Source organism: Hydractinia symbiolongicarpus, chromosome 12, assembly GCF_029227915.1.
Source record: "Hydractinia symbiolongicarpus strain clone_291-10 chromosome 12, HSymV2.1, whole genome shotgun sequence".
NCBI lineage: Eukaryota > Metazoa > Cnidaria > Hydrozoa > Anthoathecata > Hydractiniidae > Hydractinia > Hydractinia symbiolongicarpus.
Window position 1 is genome coordinate 14982133 of NC_079886.1, and position 24330 is coordinate 15006462.

General features: G+C 35.5%; 1 protein-coding gene across 3 annotated transcripts in view; it reads right to left on the bottom strand.

Annotated features, from left to right (window-relative positions):
- LOC130622231 (tRNA (adenine(58)-N(1))-methyltransferase catalytic subunit TRMT61A-like) overlaps positions 1 to 24330 on the bottom strand; it is a 76816-nt gene that overhangs the window by 38646 nt on the left and 13840 nt on the right. For all 3 annotated transcript variants that reach the window (XR_008981024.1, XM_057437669.1, XM_057437670.1), the window contains exon 5: positions 2378 to 2480. Coding sequence is in view for 2 of the 3 variants with exons in the window: in XM_057437669.1 (XP_057293652.1) it covers positions 2378 to 2480 (103 nt within the window). In the remaining variant the exon portion in view is untranslated. The remainder of the gene's footprint in view (positions 1 to 2377; positions 2481 to 24330) is intronic.

The window sequence follows — 24330 nt, forward strand, 5'->3', positions numbered from 1 at the left end:
TACTAGGCTTTTAAAATCGACTGAATGGTAATATTATAAGGAAAAAGTTTTCATAAATACACCAAAACAAGTAAAACATCATTGTCAAACACAAGCCATTGCGTATGATTTTAGTTGCTCATTTCGAGGTATGCAGACTCAATCAGGGTCCACCTCCCTGAAACAACCAACGGCCCATACGGTGTTCTGTCTCCCCCAGTTCCCTCACATGACTGTGGTTAACCCAGGGCTATGGTAACATTCACTCGCCCATATTGAATCACTGCCAAGCGGAATCAAATCCCAATCTTCAGCAGAAAGTGCAAGAGTTATAGCCATTATACTAGGCTTTTAAAATCGACTGAATGGTAATATTATAAGGAAAAAGTTTTCATAAATACACCAAAACAAGTAAAACATCATTGTCAAACACAAGCCATTGCGTATGATTTTAGGTTGGCGTTCAATAAATCGCCCCCCTTAATAATTCCTCGCGTGCTGTGTGCATGCAAATTAAATTTTCAAGAAGCAAAATTAAGAACAAAATTCCTTTACCTCCTTACACCGCACAGGGACTATTGTTTTGGCATGGGGAACATGCGAAGAGCAAGTCATTTAAACTTTGCGGGACAAACAGTATTTAATGTAAATTAAAATACAGAAAGTTGAAGCGTGGCTAATAACGATATTTAACATTTCAACGCTAAGGATGGATCATAAAATTTCTTACTAAAATAACATTTTGTTACTATTAAAGATTTTTTTTATTTTTTACTTATTTTGTTTTAGTTATACTATTTTTCTCAGAAATACAATTATAAATACATAAAGCTTGAATTACAAAATCACAAAAAAACACAACTGAACGGAACATATTCCTTTAACAAATGACACAAATAGCACACCATTTAAAATTTGTTCTGAACAAAGTTTTTTAAAAGAACACAATACTTATGACCTTTATTTTTTTTTTTTATATTCACAACTTCCAAACAACAGATGGCCACAAAAAATGTGAAAATTTTGAAAAATACAATTAATAAGACACATGAAACTTTGTCCTCCCCATTACTACCACTCATTTTAATATGCACACTATGATTGGTAAGATGAAAATGGATAATAAAATTAAAAAAAAAACATGTGAAAAGACTCTTCCGCACATCGTTGTTACAGATGATCACGATCTGTAATAATTCATTATTTTGTTTCTTTTTATGCCAAGAAAATTTTTCGTATAAATAAATTTAGATTAAATTATTATTAATAGCATCTCTTGCTTTCTTGTTATTAATTTATTTATTTTTCTATTTTAACTTTTAGTTAGATCTCTTTAAATTAAAAGAATTAGCAAATTTTAAAAATATGCATTTTAACTACGCGGTTTTCTACGTACATGAAAAAGATTTTAGTTACCAATGAGGGTTAAAAAGTCTTCTTAAATCATTCTCTGACTTCATATTTCCCTTTTTTCTAAATTTCGATAATTATTTACAGAAAGCTATCCAGACATAAAGAAAACAAAGATTTGTATGATTAATTGCATGCCTAAACAAATCTGCGCGTATGTTTGTAGGGGTGTATGCGTGCGATTGCACGCCTCTCACAAAATAGTCTGCAAACATATATGTATATGTATCAACCTCGTATTCAAGACATCTTAAGTCTCCATTCTATTGACATATCGGGACAGCTATGAGAAAAGAAACAAAATGCCTCCAGGACGAGGTTGCTTTTTTGTAGAATTGTTAATTTTTAAATTCTCAGTGCTTTTATATATATTGATATCAAAGCAGCATTTTTATCTCAGTTTTTTTTGTCTTCTTGATATGAGAGAGTGGATATCAAAAACAGTTACCATGCAACATTGTTCCCAAGGCTTTTTCACGCAATTTTCTCTGGGGGCTAAAGTTGGTTGATTTGTGTAATGGCTTTAAATGATGGCTGTCTTATTCAAAATCTCAATACAGTTGTTTATTTTTTTAACCACTTTAATATTTTTTCTTCAAATATTGTGTCTTCGGATTCTCAATTGATATGAACTCTGGGGTGTTTTGTCCTGTACACGATTTAATATAGAGGTCATCTTACTAGGTAAACGCTTCATTACAAGTTGTAAAAGAAGATATGGGAACGAAGTTACGTAATCTATGTCCTATACTGATAAAAACAAATGCTGTTTCTCCATGCAACATGAACATTCTTTTTGCTTATCAGGGACCCCCAGATTTCCTGATAAGTATAAATCTTCATGTTTCATATTTAACTCTTTCTGTCTGCACTATATTTAATGAAAAATACTAAGTCTACCTTAAAAGATTGTTTCACCATATTTTCTTGCATATAACCTGCAAAAATTTACAGCAGTATATTTTATACATCTTTAGGTTAATATTACCTGGCTTTTTCAACTCTTTGTTGATGAAAATCGAATGTATACAAGTGGCCATTAGGTTTGATGCAACGAACTATTGCATGTGATAATGAACCACTTCCTGTACCTACAGAATGAAAAAAACATTTACATCACATTGCCTTGTATTTGCAGCAGTATGAAAATAAAATATTATAATATTAACCATCACTATCAGTATTATTTTCTCCATGCTAGCATAGGTTGGACATGGCTAATGAGCTAAATCTGATCTAGACAGTGTTAGATCTCAAATTCCTTTGTAGTAAATATTTTAGTGTCCCATAAACTTTCTACATTCTCAAAATGTGATTGATATAAAAGTTGTGATTACACATATTGTAAAACAACTTGATGAGATGTATACTTACAGAATGTAAGTACCAGAGTCTATGCACCCTCAAAGACTTTGACAATTACAACCAGTCTGGGGAAAGATCGGGCTATACACACTTTATAATCTGTTAGTAAAGCATTATAACCATCCCCAGAAAAAATTAAGTGTTTCAGCTGCATTCGCAAGTTGCAAATGCAGCTGATATAATGAAACTATCACCATCTGCGTTGGATGTGGCCAAAATAACCTCGCAGGCGAGTTTAGTTTATACACTTTAAAAATATTTTAATATGCTTGAATATGTTTTATTTTTTACAAGCTAGAGCAGAAATGCAGTCGTATGGAAACCTACCTTAACGTCTCAGTGTGACAAATGTTATAGAAGAGCCAAGCGGTAATAGAAAGATGTAATAAAAACCCACAATATGCTCCAAAACACCTCTATATGGTGTAAAGTTAGGAAGCATGTTTGTAGTTCTGCTGGTACTTAAAAATATGAAGTATTGCATAACAAAGAGTACAGAAAAATAGCAAGAGAAATACAAGAAAGGAAAACAAAGGAAAAGAAAAATGAAAAAATGAGAAATCTTGAAATGCAAGGAGAAGTTTTTCAATGTCATAAACACGATACTTGTCCATAATCGCTTTGCTCATAATTGTCTTCTTTAATTGATGCAAAATTTAAGAGTATAAACGTCATGAGGTACATATCGTGTTACAAGCAGTTTGTTAATTTAAATTTAATAGACTTATTTCCATATCCATTTTTGTTCCGCGAAATATACATACCAAATACCAAATAACATGAAAACAAGATTAGTTAGGAACAAATTTTTAGTTTGCAGGGAATTTGTGCATAAGTTGTGGTTTGTTTATTTCAATATTTGCAACATTAGTTTTTCCATACAATCAAATATGTTTATTTGATAATAATATGGTATAATAGTATGTATCTGACAAACACTGGGCCATTCCTACGGTTTTTTCTTTATTCTTAGCGTTACATAAGCTATGTATACCATCAGCTAGCTTTGAATATCATGATATAATTAGCTGACTTATTAAAAGCAAACATGAATATATCCTGTATTCGCTAATGTTTTATTAAATCGTTCGACAATACCTTGACTTCTATGTTGGCTAGGATCACCACGTTGTATTACACATTATGCTTGTTTATAAGTTTGGTAAAACATCACCAAAAAACTCTTTGCCAGCATCACAAATCAATGTTTGTGGGAATTTTAATTCGGTATTAACATATATCCAATCAAAGACTTCAGAAGTTTCTTTCAAGCTTTTACTGGTTAGTTAATATGCTGATTTATACCTACTAGCTACATCTACAACACAGAGCATACTTTTCTTTTGTACTTATCATGTGGAAGATACAAGATATCTACCTGATGTATATCATTGGGTGTAGCATAATAGAATATGAGGAATTAGGCCTCGAAAAATACTTTGGTGCTGGTAGATATATTTGATAAAGGATGTTTCAGTAGCCATTTTTCTGCTTCTTCATTAGTTGTACCAGCTTTGTTAGCTAACTTACTTATAGCACTTTTAATTTTCCAATAGCCACTATCAGAGTAGTAAATCTAATTGAATTCATCATCCATTCTTATAATATAAGGAGTTAAAAACATAGAGCAATTCATGGCAAACACTACTTTTTTTCTATCACGTTTTTTAAATTTTGTATTTCATCCATAATTGTTTTTTGATTATTTTCTTCGATAGTTGATTTCATTTTATGGTCTCGGTTTCCAATGCCATTAATTACTTCAAGATACAGTAATTTATTACTTCAAGACCCTGGAGTTTGTTAAATTCATTTGAATCGATGACAAAACCATCAGTTATTGATTTACTGATAAGTAGTTCAAATTTACCAATAGAAGTGATCAACTTGTCTAATAGCCCAACAGTTTTAGCAATGTTCTTGTTATACCTTTTGGAATAAAATGTTAATACAGATGATACCGCAGCTGCTACAGTGGCAACACCTGTCAGGGCAGCCCCAAGAGGTATGCCAACAGCAGTAAAACTACTACCAACACCAGATACTCCTGTTAGTATGGAAACTACTGATGCTGAAGTAGATACATTGCTTAATCTTTCAAAGTGGGTATTACGGCAGGGTATTACAATAGTATCAGTTCTGACAGCATTCGGTCTGAGCATCGGTGTGCTGGTAAAAGCATTAATACCAGGTGGTGGATCATCAACAGCAGCCTCATCAGGTGGTTCTTCATCGGAAGATGCTGGTAGCCATGTGTCTGGATGGATAAAGAACAAATGGAAAGCACTTGCCGGCCTATTGGTAAATTAGCACAAAAACCAGCAGCAGCAATACCTGGAATTATAGGATCAGTAGTCACATGGTTACTAAATAGAGCAAAAGATGTCATTAGATGGCTATCACAAAATATATGGGCACTTATTACAGGCATAGGTGTTTTATTCTATACATACTTCATGACAAGGAAGAACAAATAATTATATATTTTCACAACCACATGTATGTAGAACATAAATGATAGAAGTTACAATAATACAAGAACATTTGATGAAGACGACATAATACACATAGATGAGATAAATGATGAGGCCATGGAAAAGACAGATTTAATTACACAAATAGAAGAAATGCAACAACAGGGAGATATGCATGAGGTGAAGGAAATGAAGAACAGAATTGCTAGGATAGACAGGAATAGAGAAAATGAGAAAGTCAAAGTGTCCAAAACAGTGGTAATGCTATTGAAACGAGAATATAGACAAACCAAACTACATCCAAATGATGATGCAATTAAGGATGCCACCAAAAAATTGTACAATAGAATTAGAATTACAGAAAATGGTATTCTGTTTGATAAAGGAGAAGGTGTGCAACTGTCATTATTAGAAAATGGTAAATGGAGAATACATACAGATTATGGAAAAGTATTGGGCAAAGAGTTTATGGATGAAATGGATTTTGACACATCTATGGATTCAGTAAAAGAAACATCGAATACATTTAGGGAATTACAAAAGAAATTAAACAGGTTGGATATATTGAGATTTATGTGTGATAAAAGAACTGCCAAGGAAACTACTAAAATGATAGATACCACTAAAAAGAATGTATATGTGTGGAGTTCTAGTACCAATGGGTGAACTCAAGGGTTTGGATGAATCAGTGACAACATATAGGGGACAAATTGGACTGACTACTAAGAAGTTAATGGAATACGAGGGATTGCTGGCTGATGCAAAAACAAAACTACAGGAGCTTGGGGATAGCACTGAAGGAAGGAAAGAAATAGAGGCTGAAATACAGAAACTAAATGATACAATAATTGCCCATAATCAAGAGCCTGGTATTCTTGAGGGTGAATTCAAGAGTCAAATATCACAAATTAAGGATTCAATATCCCATTTTCTTGATAAATGAGAAAGTACATTAGCTGAAAGAATCAAAAATCTATTCAGTGAGCAGGGTATTACAATAGTATCAGTTCTAACAGCATTCGGTATGATCATAGGTGTGTTAGTAGAAGCATTATTACCAGGAGGTGGAAAAACAACAAAGGAAGCTACTAAAAGTACAAAGAAGGATGGTATAAATGAATGGATAAGAAAAAATTAAAAGCGCTTGCTAGTCTATTGCGTAAATTAGCCAGTAAATCAAAAACATTGCCAGGTATTTTAGGATACGTGATGTCATGGATAGTAAATTGAAAACACAGTGTTATAGTTATTATTAAGGCTATTTTCTCCTCCTCATGAGTTATTTCATTTGTAATTACTTCTGATTTTGTTTTATCAGTAGCCTTCTTCTTTGGAATTGTAGGATCTGTCATCTTTGGTGGTATAGGATCTGGTTTCGTTTCTGTATTTACTTTAAGATTAGTACCTAAACCAAAAGCTGTTTTAGATACTAGAATTTCATTATTATAATTATTAACTTTGCCTATCCTAAGGTTCAATCACTTGATAACATATACACATTCTCACCAACAACATAATCGACTTTACTTTTAGCATAATGTAGTGTATCCTGAAACCTTTTGATGTCCTCCACTATATCCACAAGTCTATTAATAATGTTTTCAAAGTTGTTTAGAAATACCTGTTGACAATCTAATGCAGGACCTGAATTACCAAGAATACTAGATCTTGTAGATGTGTGGAAAGTTAGTAGTAGGTATGAATAGGCTCTCACGAATACACTAAGCTTCTGTGCACCAATAGTTGAAAGAACTCTCGAATGTTATATAATCCTTCTACAGAAACTGTTTGAATCATAATATGCATCATAATATGTTATATTCAGGTTGTTTACTTTGATATAAACTAAAATAGTTTTTATTCCTCCAGTTATTATAATTTTTATCAACAATATATATGCTCTACCCATTTGCAGACATTTATCCCTTGTAAAAGTATTATTACTAGCAGAAAATCCTTGGTGATATGGTAGATAGACTTCCCGTATGTTGAATATATGTCTAATGTGATAATAAACATTGAATCTGTATATGCTTTTAGCCAAAGGATGGTCTGAATTCAAATGTTCAGGTGATATTCCACATACGCTTGTTGAGAGAAATACTGCAAAAGTTAATTGAGTCTGCCATATTCTGAATGGCTTGGTTTTCCAATTTGGTATGCAACCTGTTTTTGGAAAAAAAGAAAAGAACAACAAAATGAAAAGGAAAACACCTGATGACTCATCAGTAGATACCAGTGCAACTGTTTCGGACAATTATTTCTAAACAGTTTCAATTGCACTGGATGCCCAGCAGGAGTAGCTAATTTCCACCGTCATAGGTGTGTTTGTTGTTGGTATATTTAATGACAATTGTCACAAGTCAAAAGGGATTTGGTGGTTTGTACCATAAGTCGGGTTTCAAAGACCAGCTACGAAACGATTTGTAATATAAAATGTCCAGCATAATGTGTCATTAGTATAAACAATAGTATAAAAGTATAAATAATAATATAAATGAGATAGCAAGCCTGACCTGCAGCGTGAACGTCCAGCATTAAGTGAGTATTGAAATAAATAAGAAACTGTCACAGACAGCGTATAAAATTAATTAATGTTGCAAATAATAATATGATGGAGGAATAACTGTCCAGCAGGTAAAAATGGTTTGATTTTGAAGAAACTATATGAATGAGCTAGCCAGGAGCAGACGAAGAATTATGAAACACGGCCTGCCGTGAAATATTTGGGATAGATATGGTGTGTAAATATCCAAAGACTTTATGGTGTGTGAAAATCCAAAGACTTTATACAGTAAAGTGATAACAATATAGACAAATTCATGTAGCAAAACTATGTTCTTCCTATTTAGTTATTAATAATTCAATTATTTCTTCACTGTTTTTGTTATATTTATTAAAAACGCTATTGTAGCAACGCATTACTTTAATAATTTGTTTGGAGATCATGTTTTTATTTCCTCTTTGTTTGATCATTCTATTAAAAAGTATGGAAGCTCGGGAAATAAAGTCTTCGACTAGTAAGCAGCATCTGCCAATTCGTAAAAATTCGGAAAAGATTGGTCCATAAAAGGTAGATGATGGTATATTTTCCGATTTTTCGATTTCGATTTTCTTTTCCGATCTGGCATGCGTACTATATGGAATGGAAATTTATCTCTTTTGTCAAAGAGTTTCTATATGAAAATGTTGTCTTTTATTTCAATATCTAAATCTAGAAATGTAGCTTTGGTTCAATGATGTTCGACTTTCAGGTGTTGTTCTGGAGGGTAAATGGTGTTGTGACATGTTAGGAAATCTTCTCCATTATTTATTGTACACAGATCCTCAATAAATCGTCCTGTGTTGTTGTATTTATATGCTCTGGGAGAACCCTCAGAGATTAATTTTTGAACAAATTGTTTTTCATAGAAGTACAAGAACAGGTTGGGCCAAAAGGGGGCAGGGTCAATACCCATGGGGATGCCAATATCTTGATTGCCAATGGTAAAGAAACATTTAGAGATCAAGAATGAAACATGGTCTTTTAGACCCTGTTTGGTAAAAAATGATTGCTAACGCCTTTGTTTGTCCAATACACGGACGTATTTGAGAACTCCAGTTTGTTTTGCTTTTTACAGTCGAAAACGAAATCAATTATCTGTGATAATACATGAATTAAAAGGTTGTGAGGTATGTTGGTATATAGAGTGCTGAAATCAAATGTAGAGATGTTTTTCGCGTTACCTCGTGTATTTATTTTATCAATTTTATCAATAGTGGGAAAAGAATTTTGAACAACCCAAAATTTATCAAACTGAGAATAAAAATAGCTTTTTTATGAAAGCTTTCAACTTGAGCAAATATCAATTTAAATACCCTAGAAATTACATTAGTCAGAGGTTTCTTGCTACAGTGCTTGGAGGCTACAATAAAATGGAATGATGTAGGTGTTTTGTGCATCTTAGGAAGCCAATACATTATGGGTTAGTGTACGTTGCTCATCCGTTACATCAAGACCGACTTTTTTACATTGTTTGACATTCTCATTGATGATGTTCTCCTTAATACCATTAACCTGGAAGTATGTGTCACTGTATGTATCCTTATGTACCCCTATTTCAGTTAGTAGACGTGATACGTAGAACTTTTTGCATGTAAAGGCAAAAGTTATTAGCGGCCTTATCTATTGGAACAATTACATAGTGTTGCTGTAGATTTTTAAGGTAAGATAACACCTCAGGGTCTTGAAGGACAGGATATGTTTTCATTGGATGATATTTATTTTTAAGAAGTTCAATTTTTTGTTTGACTGCTGTTAACATGCTTTCTTTCTATGCACTGAAATTAGATGCTTCCTTTTTTTGTCTTTTTAGCCATTTTATCTATGCAGGAATCAAGGGCAGTTTTACTTTCAGTTTACACGTTTTACAATATTGAAGAAAACGAGACGATTTATCTAACAAATGGTAGACAAATTAATGTTAAAAAAAGGTTCTATAGTATAATTGATATTGTAAAATATATCACCAATAGTATAAATTATAGTACATTAACTGGAAAATCTATAACTGGAGGAGGCATAAAAACGTTTGATTACTATCTTCACAACATATTAGGATTAAAAAATAATAATTACATTGATCTGCTGTTGTCTAAAAAATCATTTACTTTCTCTACCGATGCTCTTTCTACACCAGATAACCTTCATAATGGGATTCCATCTAATACCCTTCATACTGGATAAAAGATGTTTCATTTGGTGATACAATAATATTCGAGCCAGGTAATATTCAATACAAAACTATGAGAAATGGCATCAGACCTAGTCAGGAATGGCCTCCACACATGCCTGAATTAATTATGGCATGCTATCTTCCGCTCACTTCAGCTTAGCTGTAATCTCAGAAAGATTTTCAATCTAAGTTTTCAGCCTCTTAACTTGGCTCAAAATTCAGTACTTGGAAGAGATTCAAGATAATAGCAAGGAATCTATCACAAAGCTTTGCGATATTTTTGATGTGCCTTTGGCAGCGGCAGGGTTTGGGGGGAAAAAAAGTATTTCTGGAATGAAAATCTCTGCAAATTTGTATTCAATCTTTTTATAAAAATATTGGGTCTGCAGCTGTCTGGTAAAAAATTATTCTTATACAAAAAAAAAGACATTTTGAAGTTGGCAGAACACGTTATCTGTTTGGCGTCATCAAATAGTTCAGTGGAACGTGTTTTCAGTATATTAATGACATTTTTGTCTGTTCGCTGTCTCAGTATGAGTCATGAAGTCATGGAAGATTGTATAATTATCGCCGGAAACCATCAAGCCTGGATGAAAGAAGAAAAAGAAAGCTTGATTAAGGATGCCGTCTCTAAATATATGGAAAAGCAACGAACAGTTCGCTTTGAAAATGTGTCACATAATCTTTCCAGGAATTTGTTTTTCTAAGAATTCTTACTATAACAAGATTACTATAACGCTAGCATGGTTGACTTTCAGAGAAAAATAAAATAAATAAAAGATAAAAGAATCTTTGGTAATAACAGAATATTATTTTAATTAATGATTTTTATCATTCATCATTAGCAGTGTATATCATTATCATCACTATTAGCAGCCGTTTAACATTGCGTAGTTTAATTTACATAAAATATTGTTTGTTCCACAAGTAGTTACAAACTTTAATTATTGACTTTATCTAAAAAATTTTCTATACGGGTTGAAATTCCCGGCTGTAAACATTGCTGAAACTTGATCTACATTTGTTCGGCACGCCAAAATAGTAATCCCTGTGCGATGTACAGGACAAAGGAATTGTGTTATTACTTTACAGCCGTAACACTTAGTTGTGCTAAACTGGAATCTCACAATCTGATTTAAGGCTACATAACAGGGAATGCCACGAAGAAAAAAACATGCGTACTACACATCGCACGCGTAAATCTATTTTAGAAAATTTGCGCGTGCGTTTTTTCGATTTTTTTCCTGGTTTATTTCACTCTTATCAGTCCCGTGAGTGTTATTTAAGTGGTGCTATAAAATGGTAAAAATGGGAGTCATTTTTTATTTATTGAGGTTTCAAGTTTTGTTTGTTAGATTTTGGGAGACGGCTTGTTTGGAATAGTTTAAAGTTGTTTTTAAATTTAAAGTTGTTCTTTAGATTTTTAAAAGTAAAACAAGTATGTTATGTTCTTTTATACAGTTAGGAATTTTAAAATAAAATGTTCAACATACATTTAATTTCACACAGGCAGAAAAAAAACACATTTAATTTAAACACGGGAAAAAAAACACGGCGTTTAATTAACGTTTTTATAAAAATTTAATTTAACCACAAGTGGTTATTAACTGTTTTTAATGATACAGTTGAAGCTGTCGATGTAAAACGATTGATTTCTGGAATACAGTTTTTAATAGTTAAATGCCTAAAGCATAGCCTTAAAAGCCGACATTAACTACGCTGTAGAAAATCAACTTTTATAATTCCTTCGTTAATTTTTTTTATTTTGCAAGAGTAAAGAGCGTAATTAGCGCGTGCGATGAATCGCACGCCTGAATAGCTGTTGCATGTGTGTGGGCGCGTGTGATCGCATGCGTCTCATGGAAATCCCTGCATAATAATGTAAACAAATTCTCACTCACGAACGCTTGTTATAAAAATATATATCGAGAACATTTATGCCAATCAAAATAAAGATGGCACAGCAACGACATGTTTTTAATTCAGCATTTAAAATGATAGGCGGTCACTGACTGCAGAACTTTCACATTTGACATCTGAATAGAAAATCAATCAGTTAAATTGATCAGCAACTGATCGTGCTTTTCGTAAGTAAAGAGACTCTCGAAATTTAAGCCCTGAAAAGTTGTTTATACAGCAAAAATCACCTAACTACAAAAAACTCAAAGCATAAAAACAATCAATATTTGCATCAACTTTGACTAGATCATTGAATACAATTTTATTTCACTTGTAGGTAAATTAAATTATTGTAAATTGCTAAATTATGAATTTATGTAACACACAGTTTCTTCTGCCCGTGGTTTAATTAAATATTCCTTATTTTTATTATTTCTTTTTGCATTAAAGCAAATGTTTTTTTTATTTATTACAGATTGCTGGTAAAAGAGAAAATCATTGATAGTTAATATTATTGAATAAACTTGAAACATACTTTTTGATTTCGTTTTAAAATTAGGGGGTAGGAACTTTTGTAACTGCACGCCTGTTCTGTCGTTTTGCACTCTCCAACATAACTCCATCACTAATGTGGGAGAGTGATGTACCGCATGTGGGTGATTTTACTCCTGACCAGGCCTGTGGCATAATAGATTATATTAAAGTTGAGCTACTAGATAATGAAAAAAATATCATAAACGTTAATTTACCTACATCAGTAGTTCCTCATATTGTCATATTTATATTTTTTTTTTCTATTCTATAAATATATATGTCGACAGGGGAAAATCTAAAACCTACTAGATCGCTTAGAAAGGCTTTTGAAATTAAAGGGAATAGAAAAAAAAATACTATTATTCAAAATGAGATGCTCAATGTAAGGTTTACAAATTTGGATACTAAAGATGTCATAGTTCCAGGAACAAACAAGTTAACTTTTGATAGTACTTTTAATTCAACCGATGATGCTAACAGAACATTATTTAAAAATATTGGAAGAGCTATTATTAAGAAAAAAGTTATAAAAATCATAGGTAATGAAAACTTAGTATTGATAATAGTGACACACTTGACACATACTATCATCTATGGATGGCATACGCTAAAAGACAAAATTCTATATTTAAAGGTATTGTTACCACAGGAAGTGGAAAAACTGAAAATGCTATTAAATATCGAATTGGTGTAGGAGACAAAGCAGCTGATACTGAAGATCAAGTAATAGCTACTGTATTTTATGTGGCGTCTGTTTTATCACTCTTAATTACTTTCTTGTATTCGTCAAATGTCAGTTCATATGAAAGCATACCTGATGATAGTATAACTTAATAAAAAGAATACCATGTTGAAAAAGAAAGAGTAAAAGTACCTGGGTAGTTGAAAACTTCAATGGTTTATGGACTGTATTGTATCCAAAACACACAAAAGTCAAGGCTAATTATGAATAAAAACTGTTGCTATTCGTCAATGGTTGCCCTAGCTAAAAGTCAAGTGTCAAAAATGTGTCAAACAAGAAGGAAATGTTATTGTTGGCACAATATTGCTAGTTTTTATTGTTATCTTTAAAAAGTGTTGTGCCCGATAGTTACTACAACTATATTTTAAAAAAGAAAACAAGTATAGCTAGCTGACAAGGCAGTTAGCTAACTAGTTGACAAGCCACTATTTAGCTGTAGTTAGCCTTGCCAGTGAAGAGACAGGGTGCACTGTAAATACTTTTGTTACATTATTATCATCATGTTAGCTGTTAGTTACATCTACTTTAATCCACAAAAATTTCTACCACAAAGTTTTTCATTTTTTGTCCACAATAACATTTTCGTTATTTGAAAATACTGATTTTTCTTGCACTAAAAGTACTAAAAAATCTTTAGCATCAGTAAAAACAATTAATGGAAAAATTTTCTAAAACATTTGACAGTTTTAGTTTATGAAGTATAAAAACTGAAGAGGTAATTTTTGTAAAACATAAACAAGTCCAGCAAATGCAAAACAAACAAAAATTAATTCTTGCAAAAAAACTCTAAAATTGCTGGATTAGCCCAAATTTAATATTGTCCATATAAATTGGTTAAGAATTGAGTAAAAGGGGATGGTACGTCAAACTTTTCTGGCAGAGATGGGATAAGAGTGTTTGTATCTAACTTTTGTATAATATTCTGAAGATGGCTTTGGTAAAGTCGAAACATGTTAATAAAAATAAAACGTGTCGTAATTTTTATGAAAGATTGTAATATATTAAGATTTTCTGATTGTAGAAAAAACTATAATGAATGTATAGGGGTGAGTGATAAAGGTTATTGTAAATACTGTAGGCGGATAACCAAAGAAAGAGAAACCAGTGAAATGGTACCAAGATGTGATGAATGTGGCATGTTTCCATGTTGGCTTGTGTGATAATCATGAAAGTAAAGTAATAGTATCATTTGATAATTGAAATTATTGCATATATAGTTATTGTAAACAATGTGGTGAGTTATCAAATGATGTAAACCCTAATTATCGATAGATTAATGGTAACTATATTGTTCAAGTTGTAGTAAGTGAGGATGTGTAAATTGTGAGAGTGGATATAATGGTAGCCTAAAATCTAAGGGTCACGAAATCAGACTCCTAAAAAATGGTATTATAGATTCCCTATACTATCAATCACTGTAACTTTTTCTATGCCTTATATTGTAATGGGTGCAGTTTTTATTTATGAAGACACTAAATTAGATATTGTTAATATTGATGAGGTTATATGGTTCAAGGCTAAGGCAATTGCTAATATCTTAGAATATACAAATACTCGTCAGGCTATTATTCATCATGTTGATCCAGAGGATAAAACCACATTAAATGACTTAGACTCCTAAAAAAATGGGCATATGATGTACATAAATTAATCTGGATTGTATAGTCTCATTATGGAATCTAAGATGGATAAATCGAAAGATTTCAAACGATGGGTTACAAATGATGCTCTACCATCTATAAGAAAAATCGGAAAGTATAAAAATAGTAGTAAGACCTTTAGAATGTTAAAAGTTGTTAACTATATCAGAAACCATTATCCTGAAGCAATTATGTCTGTATCATTAGTGTTACTGCGCGTTGTTGTTCGGTTCACATAAAAAGACAGAATTTTGTAAGATTCAACAGTTTCTTTCCAATAATAATAAGTACAAATCCTCAAAATCCGTAGTAAACTGTTCTCGCTGTTCACAACGCTAAGCAACTTTTTTACACAGAAATACAACTCTATTTATACACAAAAGTGACACAAAAACATAACAATTACTGCACAGCTACGATACGCACGACTAACACACACAATGACATTAGCGCACCACAAGGGACAACTCAAACACACAAACTATAATTGTCTCTAAACGAAATCCCATAGGGGCCATTTCATCTGGCTCCCCTCAAGTTCATCTTGAAAATTGTGGCTCCTCGTCGGGGATTCGATATTCTAACAATTGTATCAATTTCGTGATTGGTCGATCCAATATTGTACCAGCACGGCTACCAAGCTTCACGCTACAACTCCGAACCTTTCCATCTGCACCCGTTTTTACAGCCACCACTCTTGCCAGTGGCCACCGTCCTCTTTCACAATCCTCATTTTGCACCATCACTATATCACCAGCAGCAAAATTTCGTTCGTTTTTATTCCACTTTGTTCGTGTCTGTAGTGAACACAGATATTCGCATTTCCATCGTCTCCAGAACATATCCAACACATACTGAGCTCTTTTCCACTGTTTCCTGCAATATAACGACGCTTCTTCAAAATTACCAGGAGGCGGTAAAACTACCTTTGATTTCATCGTTAGAAGAGCAAGTGGTGAAATTGGTGTTGCACTGTTTGCATCGCTGATTGCTTCGACGCATAAAGGTCTAGAGTTAACGATACTTTCTGCTTCTGTTAAAATAGTGTGCAGCGATTCTTCACTCAAACGCGAGCCATTATGATTGAAAAGATCTTTTAATATTGCGCGCACAGATCGAATCTGGCGCTCCCATACTCCACCCATGTGCGAAGCAGCAGGTGTATTCCTCTTCCAGAGAATCCAATCACAACCAACACTTTGAAGGAATTGTTTAACTTTCGCATTGTCCATTTGTTTTAATGCCTTTATGAACTCGGTCTCGGTGCCGACAAAGTTAGTGCCGTTGTCGCTTCTCATCGTTCGAATGTTTCCTCTTCTAGCAACAAACCGTCGCAAAGCTAGAATGAAGGAGTCAGTTTCCAATGTGTTGACAACTTCAATATGGACGGCTCTGCTCGCCAAACAGGTAAAGAGGCAGCCATATCTTTTTACAAACTTTCGATATGGTTTTATGACCAATGGCCCAAAGAGATCCACTGCGCAGTATGTGAAAGGTGGGCATGCGTCTACTCGATCTTTGGGTAAATCTGCCATGACTTGCTGGCCAGCTCTTCCCCTCAATATTCTACATCGTACACAATGATGAATCAACTGTCGTACTGCTGAGTTGATGTGTATGATCCAATATCCACGTTGCCGAATTTCTTGCAATGTTATTCCTCTCCCCGAATGGTGAGTGTTTTCGTGGCACCATCGGAGCACAAGTTCGGAAAACCAACTTTCTTTGGGAAGAATAGCAGGATATTTGAATTGATACGCTTCATCCATGTTGCACAATCTTCCACCAACTCTGAGAATTCCATCATCGTCAATGAAAGGACTCAATTTGTATAATTTGCTGCATTCTTTCAAAGCAGACTTCTTAATTTTGTCGTTTCGTCGATCTTGTCTCCATTTCTTTGAAGCAAGAGCTTTAATTTCAGAGGCAAAGTGTTGTTGTTGTACTAATTTTATTAAACATTTTTCGGCTCGTTGAAGATCTTCAACGCACAGCACTGGGGGACTCGCCTTCTGGCTTCTTCTTGTCATCCCATGACTTGGGGCTTTTATTTTCATCTTCAGAATGTCGATAAATCGACCGACCAAGGCCATGACCCGTATGCATTTCTGTAGCCTGGAAATTCTTCTCTTGAATGTACATAAGATTCCAGAATCAGTTGCTGAAACAAATACTGAAACGCTACGTTTAAATTCGGGATCATCAGTGACACTGTTTTTCGCTGGATCGTAGGCAGCTGGCCATGCTTCCCTTTCTTCCCAGAGAAACTGAGGTCCCTTGAACCATCTACTACTCTTCTCTACATGTTTCAAACTTATGCCTCTCGAGGCATCATCGGCTGGGTTTTCATGGGAAGGAACGTGATTCCATTGATCCAACGAAGTATTTTCTTGAATTTGTTGAATTCTATTTGCCACAAAAATATGAAAACGTCTTGATTCGTTATTAATATAACCCAGTACTACGTTGCTGTCTGTCCAATAACATTCGTAGTCTACGACAGGCATTTCTTGCTTCAACATTACTCCGACCTTTACGGCCACAGTTGCTGCTGTCAACTCCAACCTTGGTATTGAAACCATCTTTATTGGAGCTACTCTCGATTTTCCAAGGAGTAAGCAGCAGTTGACGTTTCCTTCTACATCTCTGATGCGAAGATACGTAGCAGTTCCGTAACCTTCATTGGATGCGTCTGAAAAATGATGGAGGGACGTTGACTCGATCTCTTTGAAATGAAGTGGCTTGACGCATCGGTTAACTTCCAGTTTTTCAAGAAGGACGATATCTAATCGCCATCTTTCCCAAGCGCTTCGAAGAGGTTCAGAGATCTTTTCGTCCCATGATGTTTTTTCTTTGCAAAGATTTTGCATAATTTTTCTACCCTTCAACAAGAACGGCGCTGCTAATCCAAGCGGGTCATAAATTGAGCTTATGGTAGCCAACACCCCTCTCTTTGACAGAGGTTTGTCTTGCATGGTTATGCGAAAACCTAGTTTGTCGTCCTCTATCGACCAATGAACACCGAGGGCCCTTTCGATCGGCAGCGATTCGTTTTTCAAGTCCAGGGACTTTATGTTCTTTGCGCGTTCATCAGTAGGAATGGAATTGATAACCTCTCTGCTATTTGATATGAACTTTGTGAGGCGGAAGCCACCTTTGCTGCAAATTTGTATCGTTGATTTGATGATTTTGATGGCTTCTTCGATACTTTTCACGGATTTCAAAAGATCGTCGACATAAAAATCCTTCATAATAACTTTCACAGCCTCTTCACCAAATTCACTTTCGTTGTCTGTTCCACTTCTTTTCAGGGCATAGTTGGAACAACTTGGGGAGGAATTTCCACCGAATATATGGACAGTCATGCGATGATCTACCAAATCTTTAGAGGTATCCCCATCAGGCCACCAAAGGTATCGCAAATAATCCCGTTGATTCGGCGGCACCTTAACCTGATAGAACATGGACTCGATATCCGCCATAAACGCTACTGGTTCCAACCGGAATCTACACAGAATTCCAACTAGCAGATTTGTCATATCTGGGCCTTGCATGAGTCGTCCGTTCAGGGAGACGCCTTTGTATGTAGCAGTACAATCAAATACTACTCTGATCTTCCCAGGCTTACGCGGATGATAAACTCCATGGTGGGGAATATACCACACATGACCAGGTTCCCCTTCAACTTCCTGCTTTGGAACCATCTCCGCGAAACCTTGGGTCGTCAGGTTGTTCATGAACGTGAGGTAATCCTCTTTGAAGATCGAATTACTTTCAAGCTTCTTCTTGATCCATTTCAGCCTTGCCAAGGCCTGACATTTATTATTTGGAAATGGAAGTTGGTTTATTAAAGGCAGCGGGAGTTGATATTTTCCATTTACAAATTTTACTTCTTTTTCCATTAGTGATAAAAATTTTTGGTCGTGAATGGATACGTAATCACTTTTAATATTCTTGAATGCGTTCATTTCTGAAAAATCAGCATCGTACATTCTTTTCAGCATCCCCTCAATTGTTACATCCCGTAATTCATCTTGTTGAATTAGGTGAAGTGCAGCAACTTTGTCAGTGGAGGAATCTTTCACAGCAATTCTGTTGCATCGAATTTTCTGCTTCTCCCCTTTGCGACGAAGCACAGGTCCGACAAGACTCCATCCCAACCTTGTTTTTAACCCATATGGTCCATTTCCATCGCATGGAATTACCTTTATCGGTTCTAGCGCTTGTGGGCAATTGGCTCCAATAAGCAAACCAATCGGTATTCCAGGATCGTATTTGTGAAAGGAATGCTTTATATGTCGCAAATGAGGCCATTCAGCAACTTTCTCGGGAGTAGGTATTTCCATGGGATCTATTGGAAGATGTCTTCTACTGTAACAACTCTGTATTGTTACTTTGAAATCTCGTGTAATGGGCTCTACCATCAAACCGGTTATTAGACAAGAATCTTCACGACTCTCGCTTGTGAGAGTCTTCACGACGATCGTCGACGAAATACCGGTTAAATTCAAGCGATGAACGATTTCATCGGTTATGAACGTACCCTGACTGCAATTATCCAACATAGCATAGGTGGTGATTGACTCAGCAGACTTTGGATGCGACAACACCACAGGCACTACAGACATGCTGATGATTTCTACGTTGTTATCTGTCTTGCAACAAACAGATTTTTTCGTTCTTGCAAATGCATTTGTGATTTCAGGCTCCTCATCTTCCTTTTTATCATTATTTTCCTTGTCGTTCTTGTTGGTCCTCTTTGGTCGGATGAAACCATGCAAAATGGTTGGGTGCCTCTTTTTGCACGTCTTGCAAGACAATTTGTTTTCGCAATTTCTTGCTTGGTGATTGCTGGTAATTGGTTCCAAACACGCGAAACAAAGCTTCTTCTCCCAAACAAATTTGTTTCTTTCCTCTACGTCTATTTTCATTATTTTTCGACAATCTTCCAATTTATGTTTGTTCGAACAGTAGAGACAATCTCTGGTGACGCCCGTCAGGTTTGTTTTAAGTTTGGGTGGATCTTTCTTGTTTTTCACGTCATTATCCTTTTTATTCTTCATTTCACTGATGGCTTCTCTAGAGTAGAGGGGATCATTTTCAAGCGTTGTCTCTTGCTCCATGAAGTCAACAAAATCCCTCAGCTCCGCTTCGTGATGGGTTTTCCGACGGACGTTGAGAACCGTCCGATTCCATCTTTGTTGCAAGGCTTGTGGGAGCTTTGATTGAAGTTGTCTGAGGACTTCTGGAGAGTTTAGTTCGCTTTTTATTTGTCTCTCCAAACCACCGTAGCATTTTATGAGGAACGTATAGAACTTTCTGAACGCTTCAGAATCACCAGCACGGAGAGTGGGCCATTCTCTGAGCTCCTTTCTGTAGGCATTTGCAATTCTGAATTGATCACCGTAGGTTTTCTTCAGAAGATCCTTTGCTCTTGAGTAGCAATGTTCTGATGTATCATATATACAGCTTTTGATCAATTCTTTTGGCTCACCAGTTGTGTAATTGATCAGGCGAGTCAATCGACCTTTATTACTTTTGATCTTGGTCTCAACAACTGCTTCAAATGTGGTCATGAAGTATTGGAAGTCAAGCACATTTCCATCAAATGGGTCAATTTTGATGTCTGGTGCACTTTGCTGTAGCAGTAATTCGCATAACACCCTTTCTGTGTTATTTCCAAATGGGTTTGGAGATTCCTGCTCATTGGTAATGTTCCAGTCTTTGTTAACATCAACTGAATTATCGACCACTTGCGGTTGCGCGGTGTTTTGTGGCACGTCAGGAAGAAATTTGGGAATTTTCTTTACCAACTTTGGATGACTAGCGCCTTCATAACCGGAGCCAATGACACCTATACAACCATTATTCACCCAAGATTGGCACTTCGCATATGAGCGGATTTGTTCATCATCCGTGTCCAATGGTCTTGAGAAATGACTTTTTTCATCTTCGTCCTTGGCTTCTTCATATATGCTGAGTTTTGCTTCTGCCAAAGCAACCTGCTCTTTAAGCTCCAATCTTTTCATGCTTGCTTCAGCTTCCAGTTTTGCTTCTAAAAATGACGCCTTTGTCTTCAGTTGCGCTAACTCAGCCTTTTGATCCGCAGCACGACTACGCAAGGAAGATACTTGCGAACGACCTGAAGATCTTGTCTCTTTCGAACGTGTCGAGGGCGATCTGTGCGATCTATGCGACTTTCCAACTGACTTCGGGTGAATAATAACATCAGCTTTTAGGCTGGTAGTTGCCCGATCAACAACGGAGAACTTTGATGATTTAGGAGTTGTGAATCCAAGAGCGTCATCTCTCAACAGAGCATTTGTGTTTTCGTCAGCATGAAGCTTTGATTTTTCATACTGGTTCCACGCCCATTCATTTCTTTTTAGCCAATCATTACAATGATGCTGAAAGAGTCGAACCCTATCCTCAAGTCTAGTCAATTCTGCATTTAAATCTTCCTTCAGTTCTTCTGAATTCGCTAATGCCATACATTCATGGCTGTAAGCTTTAAATTCAGACAGTTTTACGCCAAGGATGTCCACGTTGTTAAAGATGAAGGCATAATTTTCATCCGATAAGGCAATATCCATTTCTGCAATCAGTCGATCAATCTCAAGGAGCACCTTTCGCTTGAATGATTCCTTCAAGGAAAATATATATTCCTTTCCCTTGCTAGTCATTTTCTTGGTCCGAGCAAGTGGGAGAGTATCTGAATAAGACATGATATGACGGAAATAACGTCACCAAGACTACAGCAGCTTGAACCAATCAGAACCAAATGAACGTTGGTTGGAGAACACGAGACAAATAAATTGCCTCACTACAGCACAGAACGACGGGAATACCAAGATTACAGCACGTCGAAATGTGGATACAACGGAGATAACGTCACCAAGACTACAGCAGCTTGAACCAATCAGAACCAAATGAACGTTGGTTGGAGAACACGAGACAGACAAATTGCCTCACTACAGCACAGAACGACGGGAATACCAAGATTACAGCACGTCGAAATGTGGATACAACGGAGATAACGTCACCAAGACTACAGCAGCTTGAACCAATCAGAACCAAATGAACGTTGGTTGGAGAACACGAGACAAATAAATTGCCTCACTACAGCATAGAACGACGGGAATACCAAGATTACAGCACGTCGAAATGTGGATACAACGGAGATAACGTCACCATGACCACAACAGCTTGAGCCAAGCAGAACCAAATAAGCGTTGGTTAAAGAACACGAGACAAACAAATTGCCTCACTACAGCACAGGACGACGGGAATGACAAGATTGCAGCACGTCTAAATGTGGATATGACGGAGATAACGTCACCAAGACTACAGCAGCTTGAACCAAGAAGAACCAAATGAACGTTGGTTAAAGAACACGAGACAAACAAATTGCCTCACTACAGCACAGGACGACGGGAATAACAAGATTGCAGCACGTCGAAATGTGGATATGACGGAGATAACGTCACCAAGACTACAGCAGCTTGAACCAAGCAGAACCAAATGAACGTTGGTTGGAGAACACGAGACAAACAAATTGCCTCACTACAGCACAGGACGACGGGAATACCAAGATTGCAGCACGTCGAAATGGGGATATGACGGAGATAACGTCACCAAGACTACAGCAGCTTGAACCAATCAGAACCAAATGAACGTTGGTTGGAGAACACGAGACAGACAAATTGTCTCACTACAGCACAGGACGACGGGAATACCAAGATTGCAGCACGTCGAAATGTGGATATGACGGAGAAAACGTCACCAAGACTACAGCAGCTTGAACCAAGCAGAACCAAATGAACGTTGGTTGGAGAACACGAGACAGACAAATTGCCTCACAACAGCACAGGACGACGGGAATACCAAGATTGCAGCACGTCGAAATGTGGATATGACGGAGATAACGTCACCAAGACTACAGCAGCTTGAACCAAGCAGAACCAAATGAACGTTGGTTGGGGAACACGAGACAAAGAATTGCCTCACAACAGCACAGGACGACGGGAATACAAAGATTACAGCACGTCGAAATGTGGATACAACGGAGATAACGTCACCAAGACTACAGCAGCTTGAACCAAGCAGAACAAAAAGAACGTTGGTTGGAGAACACGAGACAAACAAATTGCCTCACTACAGCACAGGACGACGGGAATACCAAGATTACAGCACGTCGAAGTGTGGATATGAAGGAGATAAGGTGACGTCAGGGGTTTGGTGACCAGGCGTGAAATAAAAACGAAGGATGTTTTAGTCGCTGACTTCTGTTTCGGATAAACTAAAAGAAAATTGTTGTATTTGCTCACCGAAATATCTTTCTGCTTTCTTTGATGATCATCTTTTTGTCGAGAGTAAATTCTTCTTATCACGTCCTGTACCACGTATAAATTTTCTCGAACCACTACTACAGCAAGTTTACTACTTTGTTACTGCGCGTTGTTGTTCGGTTCACATAAAAAGACAGAATTTTGTAAGATTCAACAGTTTCTTTCCAATAATAAAGTACAAATCCTCAAAATCCGTAGTAAACTGTTCTCGCTGTTCACAACGCTAAGCAACTTTTTTACACAGAAATACAACTCTATTTATACACAAAAGTGACACAAAAACATAACAATTACTGCACAGCTACGATACGCACGACTAACACACACAATGACATTAGCGCACCACAAGGGACAACTCAAACACACAAACTATAATTGTCTCTAAACGAAATCCCATAGGGGCCATTTCAATTAGGCAAGAACCAGATAAATAGTAACATGAGAATAAGATCTTATAATATGGGATATCAGAAGGGAGCACCAGATATGGTAGTTGAAAATTTGCATATCGAATATCCAGGCTTTGTAATTGAATTCAAGACAGCAAAATGAAATGGACGATTATCTGATAACCAGAAAGTGATAATGCAGAAGTAAAAAACCAATGCATACAAGATACTGGTCAGTAATGATTATGATGAAATTATAACGGAAATCATCCACTATTTCTATGAAGTGAGAATCAAATGTGAATATTATTATAGGAACTTTAAATCACAAGAAACATTGGATAACCATCTAAGACATATACATAAACATTAAAATAAATGCTACTATTAGTTATTATTATGAGTGACTTATTATGAGTGGAATATGTAAGAATGGTATAAATTATAAATCAAATGAAAAACATCAACATCTTAAAACAATTATACATCAGAAGAGTAGAGCCAATGTTATAAAAATATTGAGAAGAAGAATGTATGAAATTAAATGTGCTAAATATATGGTAAAATTCGACTAAACCTACAGTTATAACCCCATTTATTGATAGAACTATAATTATTCCAATATTGGACTTAAGACATCACACTTAAGAAAATATCAAAACATACTATTACAGAAAATGAATCAAATAATTTCTAACCCTATAGCAATGAATGAGAGCTATCTCCAAAAGCTTAAATCCGAACTCATTAAATTTATTGTAAAGAATTCTACCATAAATGATAAGCCTGGCTATATCAGTAGTCCAAAGACCAATAAATGGATTAGGATAAATGG